At 48.8% G+C, this 11,372-nt stretch overlaps 1 protein-coding gene across 1 annotated transcript; it reads right to left on the reverse strand.

The window, feature by feature from the left end:
• Positions 1-1,810: 1,810 nt before the first annotated feature.
• On the reverse strand, positions 1,811-5,791 carry LOC123111985 (probable ethanolamine kinase). Its single transcript, XM_044532869.1, has 11 exons — positions 5,466-5,791; positions 5,091-5,182; positions 4,496-4,602; positions 4,078-4,183; positions 3,722-3,844; positions 3,506-3,597; positions 3,180-3,264; positions 2,941-3,046; positions 2,787-2,850; positions 2,281-2,373; positions 1,811-2,197 (listed from the first exon to the last, which is right to left on the reverse strand). Exons 1-11 carry the CDS (start codon positions 5,633-5,635, stop codon positions 2,069-2,071), a joined length of 1,167 nt encoding a protein of 388 aa, XP_044388804.1. The 5' UTR covers positions 5,636-5,791; the 3' UTR covers positions 1,811-2,068.
• Between the last annotated feature and the right edge of the window lie 5,581 nt (positions 5,792-11,372).

The raw sequence follows: 11,372 nt of genomic DNA on the forward strand, positions 1-11,372 counted from the left end.
CAAGACTTCTCCCATGTCCTCAAGAACAAAAATAACTACTCACAAATCATATTCATGCTCAAGATCAGAGGGGTATTGAATATGCATAAAGATCTGAACTTTTAATCTTCCACCAAATAAACCAACTAGCATCAACCACAATGAGTAATCAACACTACTAGCAACCCACAGGAACCAATCTGATGTTTTGAGACAAAGATTGGATACAAGAGATGAACTAGGGTTTGAGAGGAGATGGTGTTGGTGAAGATGTTGATGAAGGTTGGTCCTCCCACGATGAGAGGATCGTTGGTGATGTCGATGGCTTCGATTTCCCCCTCCTGGAGGGAAGTATCCCCGACGGAATCGCTCCGCCGGAGAGCAAAAGCGCTCCTGCCCAGGTTCTGCCTCGACGCTTCGTCCCGAAAGTCCTCCTCTTATTCTTTTTTTAGGGCAAAACCCTTCATATAGCAGAAGATGGGCGTCGGAGGGCTGCGCCCTAATGCCTTGTGGGCAGCAGGTGGCCCCCTTATGGTATTTCTTTGCTCCAGTATTTTTTTTGTATTAAATAAAAAATCTCTGTGAAGTTCCAGGTCATTTGGAGCTGTGTAGAATAGCTATCTCTGTTGTAGCTCTTTTAGGTCCAGAACTCCAGCTGCCGGCAATCTCCCTTTCCATGTAAACCTTGCAAATTAAGAGAGAAAAGGCATTAGAATTGTATCATAAAGTGAAATAATGACCAAAAACATTATAAATAACAGTACAAAATCATGATGCAAAATGGACATATCAATCCTCGATGATGGCGACAAGGACGACGATGACGATAACGACGTATATTTTGTGTAGTTAGGGCTTAAAAACAATCTTATGGTCTGTATATTTTGGTGAGGTCGTATATACTAAACCCTCACGGTGATCCTCACGGTCATCACGAACTTGCGGTGGTAGGATTACACCCTCTTTTGGATGTGGTGGTAGGATGACATCAAAGTAGTGGTATGTTGAACTTGCTATGCGGTATGATCATGCATGCTTACTAATGCTCTTCCCCCGCCCCCTACATTATGACAAGTATTTAGACATGAGCTGCAAAAGCCACACATTAGCCCAAATTATGATCAATGTTCTATATATTATACGTAGTCCTAGCAAGATGCCCATGCATTCCACAGAACATCAACTTGATCAAGGGGAGGCCTAATTTGCAAATATGGAGAGGGGTGTGGGTATCTTTTTTCAAAATTGCAATAGTTTCCTTCCTATCCGTCAAATATAAATCGGACGGCCTATATATTTGCTCACTTCCTAGAGTGCTTCATTGCTTGTTGTTTGTGTGTTCCAATGCTTGTTGCTTCAACATATTTGCTCACTTGCACTGCTAGGGCAAGCGGTATGCGGTGTTCGAAGGGAGGGTTCCAGGGGTTTACAGTTCATGGGAAGCTTGCAACCAACAAGTTTCAGCGTACGTCGACAACAGCCACATAGGGTTTAAGACTAGACAGCCGGCAAAAGATGCTTACTCCACGTATGTGTGAGAGCAGGCATGCCGCAAGGTTGAGGTTGGCAAGGTGGATTATCCGTTTGGGCTGAAGAACTTCATCATCTTCATCCAGTTCATCGCCATAGCAGTGTTGTGGCGTTGGTGTGCTCGGTGTGATCATGTGTAAGGTGTAGCAGTATTGTGTAAGGTCACCAAGTAGGGTACAAGGTGAGCACAACTCTATGCTCGCATTGCAAACACATAGGGGGGGAAAGCTCTTTTTATTGTGGAAAAAATCATCACATGTTGAAAGAGCTTTCGGTAATCTGATCAATGGAGGACATACAATGATACACAAAACAGAATTCATTAGGCTTGTGTTTGTAGCAACCAACACGTGTACATTATTCACAGATTGTACAACTTTCTATTGGGAACTACATGCCTCCTGCAGGAAAACAAAACGAAAAAGGAAGAATCTCACAGCTGACATTATCATACGACGAGGCTTGCTAATTAACACAAGTACAACAGCCGATCATCCATGCCTGCCCCAAAGTATAAGCGGGCGGCTAAGAAGTGGCTCGGGGACACAACTTCTGAGCACTAGCCACTCCTCAGGGAAGAAAGGAAGCCTTGCGCCAAGGAGAAACAGAACTCTCGCTGTTTCTTGTATTCGCCGTACCGTAGGAAGAAGTATCCAAGGTAATCGAAATCGATTGGGGATACCCTTGCCTGCAATTAGATTACAGCACATATTTTGTTATGACAGTTGCATGGCGCTCAAATCCTACTAAAAGTAGCTTAATGGTGTTTACCTGAATGAGTGCCCACAATGCCCAGTAGAGGTGTGATGCTAACCTGAAAGTGTTTGTTTCAGTATAAAGGGCATCCAGATCCTGCTCTTGGACCTTCGGTAAAAGAAAAGTTAGATTGTTATGGTCAAAGTACATTATGCGAAATTATCTGTGTTCTGCTATTCGGGGAAAACACTTGTTTTCTCAGTAACACTCTGAATGTCTTCTACTACCTTGTACTGTATGAATGCCAAGTATCCTACATTTCTTTTCTCATAAAAAGATGCAAATCATCTATTCTTTAACTTAAAAGATATATAAATGTCAAGTATATGTAGCACATGACATGGTGTTTGTGATTTAATTCCAAAATAAGAAACAAAGATACTCTTGGAATGAGCATCATCTAAGTTACAGTAGTGGGCGCTTATTAATATCTTTCTTCCCTCGGAGACGAGGCCTGCACAACCTATGAATAGCTTTCAGTTGGTTTTGTCCAGAGAAGATAATGTATTGAATTCACATACCTCACTTGGTCTATCAGATAGATAATTCCTGAAGAAATGGTATTGTACATCTTTATCTGGGTACCTAAAAGAAGCAACAAAATAAATATTACTAGGCAAGAGCATGAAGATAAAAGCTCCACCGGACTATTCAACCAGCAAGAAGAGAACATACAAGTTGTAGTCACACTCAAAGCCTGCGTACTCATTGAAATGATTCGCGATGTCAAAGCCACGGTAGCTATATGACCCATACTCAAAATCAATGAAATATAGTTTCTCTGTCAAAACAGAAGACAATAATGACAACAAACAGAGACACCATCTTAGCTTTTGCAAAATGGGCAAAAGGAAAGCTTAAGCATAATGTTACTGAACAATCAAGAGAAGGTGACAAGTGAATGTGATATTTACCTTCCAAATCATTCAGCATCAGATTACCCGATAGCAAGTCATTGTGTGCAAACACAACAGGAGCATGCAAAAGATCGGAGAGATCCTATAAGAGGACAGTGAGACATTATATTAACGGATACCAATCTAGCAAACAGCCATCTAGCCATTTGATTGAATGATTGTGCTATAGGATTGATCTACTAGCATGAATATGTAATAGGCCTTTGTGACAAAGCCAAATTAGAAGGAAAAAAAAGATACTCCTTTAGGAATATGAAACTGAAGTGCGCTCAAATTGCTGCAACGGTCAATACTACATGACACTAAGTCTTATCACAGCGTACCTTAAGTTCTTTAACTTCATCTTGTATTTCTCTAAAAGAGATCGTCTCATACCTCTTCTGCTTCTCATTATCTTCAAACTTCAATACAGAAGCTGTGATAAATAGTTCACAGCACACCTCAATATTATGTAGTGTCATTCAATGAATGTGAATGAAATAAAAGTAACCAATTCCAAAATGAAATATCCGAAACAACTTTGGAGTTTGGAATGTAACCTTTTCTCAAAAACTTGAATATGTCATTCCACAACTGTGGTTCTTTTGATCCCGGTATATCTACTTGATGAAATTTCTGTAGCTGCTTAGCAATTTCAGCAGCAATTCTAGGCTCCTTCATGTCTGAAAAACAGAACAAGGGAAATGAACATACTATTTGCAGAAGCATTTATTGCAGGCTCTCCAGTCTTCACACACCTATGGGTGCAAAATAACAACCATTGAGTATATACCTAAAACCACAAATCCCTTCAAATTGCCGTGTGAAAAAATAGAAAAATAGAAAATATAAATCATTGCATTATGTAGACAATGAAACCACCCATTTGTATTGTGCAGAATATAAAAATACCTACCTGAAGGTGATAGTGTCCTAGCATGGATGAATGACGAAACCACTCCATTCTCAAATACTCCAAGTAACCGAGCCCCGAACCTTGCAGCTGAGAGATATGGTATGGCCTAACCATGATTGTAATAGATGTGTGCATTAGGAAACAGTTCAGCCCCAAAAATGACAGCAGAATACTCGGCTTACTTGACAACTTAGTTTTATGTAACAGTGAGGTACTTTGAGTGTTATATGGCATAGGTACTATTTCTATGATAGGAAATGACCATTGCATTCCTGAAATTTTAAACTGAACCACAACTAAGAAAGCACCAAGAAATAAACCAATACTATAATGGGCGACAGGAACACTACAGAATGCAGGTAAATATTACATGCCAGTAGCACAAACAATTTCCATACACTACGATTGAAGCGCTCACCTGCAATTCCCTCTCCCGATCGATCACCAAGTCTGTATTTGGGCCATACAGCCGAACAGTCACAGACGACTCACTGTCAGAGCCTTCCTTGACAGATACCTTCAGCACTGCAGTCATTAACATCACGAACAATATAAGATAACCATTTAGGTATTATTGCTGTATCTATGATTTACAAGTAAATTAGTACAGTTACATAGAGAAAATTATTTCCTGACGCTTCTAAAATAAAGGGTCCATAACTCCGGATGCAATGACAGTACGAGTGATTTATAAGCAGAAATGAGTGCAAAGCACTGATGCTAAAGAGTATATGGTCTCATAAAGGCTACCAAGATGCAATCAAGTTGTAGTGCCACATCTGGACAATTCAAGCAACTGCCTTGCCTAAGAATTACTATAATTACATTAAAGCGCAGTCATTAAGTTATGTCATGGTCTGTGTGGACAATTCAAGCAACTGTCTTGCCTAAGAATTACTATAATTACATAGCCTCTGTTTTTTCCTCTTCCAAGCATGCTCAGGTAGTTAGGTGAGGGAGATGAATCAGGAGCCAGGACAGTGCCACAGCCACTGGCAAGGAGCAAAACTCACACATGTTGGTGATGCCGCCTGACACCGTCGAGATTGAGAAGCACGAGCTGTCCAGGGACGACCACTCCTTCACCAGCTCCTTGCAGAGATCTCTGGAGAAGCAAGCCACCGTATTAGAAAACAAGAATGGGAAGCGGGGAATTAATCAGTGGCGGTGGCGCCTGTCGCTCTCTGCGAGGCATTTCCCCAAACACCATCGGTTCATACGAGCGGGCACCCGGACAGACCACGGCCCATCTCGCGGAGACCGGTCGTGGCTGCTCGAACACCATACGCAAACCAACACACGCCCGGCGCGTGCGTGCAGCAGAGCCACATGCCCAACACACACCCGCGCGCGCAGAAGCAAATGGGAAGAGGGGTCAGGGGACTTGCATGATGCGGGGAGTCATCTCGGGCAGCGGCAGCGAGATGTCGACCGCGGCGGTCGACGTGGGCACCTCCGCCAGCGCTGCCGCCGGAGCCGCCACCGCCCTCGTCTTCTCCTCGCCGCCACCTCTGGCTCCGCCGGCGACCCCGTTCCAGCTCCGGCCATCCGATCCCATCTCCTCGCGCGCGCGCCCCCTCACTTCCGCACCTCCTTCCGTGCGATCTTTTCGCTCGCGCGAGGAAGCTCGTTGTCGCGGAGCTATTCTGGTGGGAGCCTCAAGGCGATTCGGTTCGATGCGATGCGATGCGATCGGAGACGAGGGAAGTTGGGTGGAGGAATGCGGGGTCTCGAACAGAGGACACCATTTATAGAGCCCAGTCGCCACCAGCCGCGTGGCGTGGGAGGCCGGAGGGGTCACCCACGTCAGCAGATGCCCTGGCCCCACCGACCTACCAACCGGGTAGGGTGCGCGTGGCAGCAATCGCGTGGGCCCTGGATGGGAGAGCGACGTTTTTTTTTTTGAAGTTAGCGACGGGTTTTTGTGTGATGTGCTGGACGGGGAGGATTCTGTGGCTGACGGGCCCACGAAACAGTCACATGATGTGGGCCCGTACTCCCTTGTCAGTTGCTCACTGTCGCTGGGGCTGTTGTCTCGATTTGGGGCTATGCCGACTCTACTTTTCTGATAGCAACACTAGTAGACCCCGCATCCCATCGGCCCGTAAAACACGTTTGCAATTCACGTAAAATCATTTTTGTGGGTCGGCGGGCTGACACAGATGTATACCTCCAAACGGATTCGTAAAAAAAAATATTTGCGAAATATGCTTTTTTACGGGTCGGCTTCTGCGGGTTCGGCTCGGGCACCACCGCGACGATCCGTAAATATATAAACCGCAAATCTCACATTTGACATAGGGTTTGGCAAACAAGTTCAAATTCAAACGACATAAACAGTTTGTGCGCAAATAAAAGCGAAGTTCATTACGCAAAAGAGGGCATGCGAAGGTTTGCGCCCATGTCCGGCATCATCTTGGGGGTCGATCTTCACTCCGCACCATGGAGTCCATATTGAAGTTCATCGGCGCCACCGAATCCACCTCCATCGCTTGTTCCAACTCCCGCACCGAAATCATCCACATTGCCACCATATGGAGCAGAGAAAACATCACCGGAACTTGAACACGGACCGACCGAGGCGACCATTCTCCTCTTCAAGATCTCTCTCCTTGCCATATCATGTCATGTTTTGATGAGGTCGTCCATGTCATTGTAGTTCATTGACATGATCTTGTTCTTCGGCGAGCAACAATGACATCGATTTGTTTTCTCTCCTCAATGGCAGCTTTGCGGAGCCCCTCTTCCTCGAGCATTTGCCATTTTCTTGCTTCTCTTTTGCCTTCTTCTCGGCCAACTCTTTCTTGATCTCCAACGACTTCAACAACATCAACTCGTTTGATTGCACCATGGCATCAATCTTCTCCCTGAAGCTCGATGCTTCTTGCTCTCTCTTGATCTTCTCTCTTTGCTTGCGATTCCTCAAACCCTTCCGCTTTGATCTCCTCCAATTCGTCCGCACAACCATGATCATCCATGCCGCCGTCCGTTTCATTGTAGTCGAATGGTTTGAAAGGGGCTTGATCAATGTCAACCGCGTTCGTGTCCAACAAGTTCATGAACTCGGTTGTTGCATTGTTCGAACCATCGCTATAGCGAATGATAACAAGTCACGAGCTATCGAGACAATGGCGAAAAATGAAAGGGAATCGCCAAGACCGAAGAGGCATACCTTGCAGCCATTTCGTCGAACACCTCGCTCACGGGGTGAGCGGCACTGTTGAACAGCAGCGCCGGAGCACCTCCTTGCGGGGGGGGGGGGTGGAGTGAGAGGTTGAAGAAGGTGGATTCCTTTTAGCCGGAACCTTCCTCCGCTTTACGCCCGCGGTCTTGCCGGCATTCTCCGCCGCCGGCCGGGATCGCACTGCGGCGTTGGCGCCCGGAGCGCGGGCCGTCGCGGCGGGGGCAGTCGGATTCTCGCCTTGCACGACCACGTTGCCCTGCCGCTTGCGGGACGACGCGGCGTGTGCTTGGGCGATGACGGCGGGGGCAACATGGCCGGCGACGAGATCCGCCCGAGGGGAAGGAGCATGCGCGACCTCGACGGTGACGGGAGACAGCACGGGGTCGTCCGTGGCGGCGAGGAACGGCCGGGGAGGAGGAACCGGAGCTTGCGGAGGAGGGGCAATGGTGGCGGAGGGTGCGGGGAGCGGGAAAGGGCGCGCGGAAATGTCCCTCCCGCCAAATCTCGTGCCGGATAGGGGTTCAGCTCGGGTCGGCCTCCCAGCCCGTGAAGATAGAGGTTGAGGGAGAAGATTTGCCGCACCCCGCAAAAATCGTGCGGATTTTTCGGCCCCAACCCGCAATTTGACGGTTATTTTACGGCCCGGACGGGATACGGTGTCTACTAGAGTTGCTCTGAGATATTTTGGATGGATGCTGATTTGCTTAGTGTGGGGCGCTAATCATTGTCCGATCCTGTAAGACGTGGCTCCTCCAATTTGCAAGAGGCAATCACGTCAGCTTGTTGTACAAATGAAGAAAGAAGGGAATGCATCACATGGGTAACAATCGTTGCACTCCGTATTTGTTTGTTCGCATGGGCAAAAGGATTGAAATATCCAATAATTCGGAAGGGAGGTGATAGTATTTTGCCCAAGTCCATGTATATGATTTTTTGTCAGTTTTTCCCAAGTCGACACCTGCTGCCTGGTGCTTTTTTCTTTTGTTTGAGACGGAGCCTTGGTGAGTGGTGACTACTCTTTTTTGTCAGTTTTTTCCAAGTCGACACCTGCCTACGAGCATCCGGGCAGGCAGCATGTACACGTGTAGAGGCACCAAAATGTCTAAAATGTCTTCGAAACACTTTGCCTTGCTTGTGGTGTTTGATACCGCGCGATTTCTCTGTCCAAGTCATCTTAGGCGGATCCGAGCAGCCATATGCACGTGAGATGGAATAAAAATACTTCGCCACACCAAACCGAACCCAACTTCAATGTCTTCGAAAACAGTCTGTCTGTCTTGCTTGTGGTGTTGTATTTGCCCAAGCATCGGAATTTTTTCTTTTTGCGAGAAAATTTCCGATCTATTCATCTTCAATCATGGCAGTACAATCAATACCAGAAATAATAAAAATTACATCCAGAGCCATAGACCACCTAGCGACGATTACCAGAACTGAAGCGAGCCGAAGGCGCGCCGCCGTCATCGCCCCTCCATCGTCGGAGTCGGGCCCAACTTGTTGTAGTAGACAGTCGGGAAGTCGTCGTGCTAAGGCCCCGTAGGACCAGCGCACCAGAACAGCAACCGCCGCAGATGAAGAATAACGTAGATCAGAAAGATCCAATCCGAAGACACGCGAACGTAGACGAACAACGACGAGATCCGAGCAAATCCACCAAAGATAGATCCGTCGGAGACACACCTCCACACGCCCACCAACGGTGCTAGACGCGCCGCCGAAACGGGGACTAGGCAGGGAGACCTTTATTCCATCTTCAGGGAGCCGCCGCTTTATCCCCGGCGGATTTGGCGGCGGCGGCGCCTTGCGCATCGTGACCTTGCTGGAGGCGCCGTCAAGGGTGTGGGGATCAGTTGGGAGGTTATGCAGGTGAGGGATTGCGCTACCTCCTCTGCGTCGTCCGATTCCTGAAGCTTGTCTCCAACTAGTTGGGCTTGGACTGTGGCGGAGCAGCCGGCGAGGTATATCCCAAATCGATGTGGTCATCCCATGTCCACCTTGCGATGCGAGGGTGACACTCTTCCAGCTCTAGGGTGAGCTTCTCGAAATCCCGACGGTGCGGCGCCAACGAGCCATGGCGAGAGGGAAGGGTCCCTCTTCGGTGATTGAGAAGGAAGATGTTGGTTCCTTTCTTCTCTAAGTGTTCCTGGTGCACGGTCCATCCTCGAAGGTCGGCTATGTCCTGATGCGCTGCTCCGTTCCTGCTACATATGATCCTAGTGTGGAGTGCTCGGCCTTTACTAGCTGTAATCTTTTGTGGCTTGTGGAGGTTGTAGTGAGTAGTCTTTCCAGTTTCCCCGTTGTATCATTCTGACCGCTGTAAGTTGGGTTGTCTGCTGTAATTCCTGGCCGGTTGATGGCTTTGTTAATTCAAAGCCGGACTCTTCGCGAGCCTTCGTTCTAAAAAAAATGTTACCTTCAGTTGTTTACTAGCGCAAAACGGGTCCAAATGGTGTGAAAACTCTGGTTCTCATTCCATGCCCCCCATCCTCTTCTTTCTTTCTCCCGTAAGTGCCACCCAAGGGTTATCATGGTGCGGCCGGCGTTGATCGACGACCCTATAGTGTGCCGATCATAGCGCGACTGATGGAGGAAGGGAGGGCGGCAACACTGCGATCACGAATGGTGGTTTGTAGTGGCGATGATGGTCCTCAACAATGGCGCGAGAACTATGCGGCATCGACGTACAATACATGACATTATTGCAAATACAATGCAATTTTGGCACAGTCGTTGTATATCTGTATGGTTAGGACATTTTGCACAATTTATGTAACGCCCCGGATTCGATGCGCCAGGTGTCCGCCAGCTATTCGTCGTCATTGCCTTGTTATTTGCTTGCGTGTTGCATTTTGTCATGTCATCATGTGCATTTCATTTTGCATACGTGTTCGTCTCATGCATCCGAGCATTTTTCCCGTTGTCCGTTTTGCAATCCAGCACTCCTATGTCCTCCGGCGTCCCCCTTTTGTCTCTCGTTGTGTGCGGGTGTTAAACTTTCTCGGAATGGCCCGAGGTTTTCCAAGCGGTCTTGGTATAGCACCGGTAGACCGCCTGTCAAGTTTCGTGCCATTTGGAGGTCGTTTGGTACTCCAACGGTTACTCGGGTAACCGTAAAGGCCTCTTTTGTGTGCAGCCCAACACCCTTCCAAAGTGGCCGAAAACCCATCTAACTCCCCTCCATGCTCTCTGTCGTTCGATCACGATTGTGTGGGCGAAAACCGCTCCTTATTTGGACACTCCTAGCTCCCTCTACCTATAAATACGTGCACCTCCCCCGAAAATCCCGCAGTCCAACCCTAGCCTTCGTCCTCCTCCCGTAGCCGGACACGTCCGGACCCGGCCGGACACGTCCGCCCCGCTCGCCCCCGACGAATCCCGCGCTGCCACGTGGCCTCACCGCCGCCAGCCACCGCGCCCCGCCGCCGCGGCCCGCCGGGCCCAGGCGCGGCCCGCCCAGGCCCGCGCGCCTCCCGCCGGCGACCTCGCCCCGCCGCCGGGATCCGCCCGCCGCCGCCAGGACCCGCCTCCTCGCCGCCGTCCGGCCCCGCGCCCGGCCCCGCCCCGGCAGCCCCCGCCGGCGCCGCCCCGGCCGCGCGCCCGAGCCGGCCGGCCCTTCGCCGCGCCGCCTCCGCGGCTCCGCCGCCCCTGCTCCCTCCGCCCCGTCGTCGGCCCCTCCTCCGCCGCCTCCCTCCTCGTCTCCGGCGCCCTGCTCCGGCGAGCCCGGCCCCGCCTTGACCCGGATCCAGATCCACCGAAGGTTCACTTTCCCCCCTCCAAAATTCCACTAAGTCCCGAATATTTCAGTATTATCATGCCGTATATCTGCATCCGTAGCTCCGTTTCGTGCGTGTAATATGTCAAATTGTTCGTCTCAATGAGTACTTCATTTCATTACATTGCATCATGTTCATTTGAGTCCATCTTGATGCCTGAATCATCGTTGCAAGAGTGCTTCATAATGTTGTCTGCTGTGTGTTAACAGAACATGCTCTTTTGTCATTTTTGCCATGATTGATGTGTGCATCCTATGAGGTTGATGTCTACATGTGTTTTGATCTATGTCATGCCATCTTTACAGAGGTGCTTACCATGTATTTTTGTGATCAATATG

Source organism: Triticum aestivum, chromosome 5B (genome assembly GCF_018294505.1).
Source record: "Triticum aestivum cultivar Chinese Spring chromosome 5B, IWGSC CS RefSeq v2.1, whole genome shotgun sequence".
Lineage (NCBI taxonomy): Eukaryota > Viridiplantae > Streptophyta > Magnoliopsida > Poales > Poaceae > Triticum > Triticum aestivum.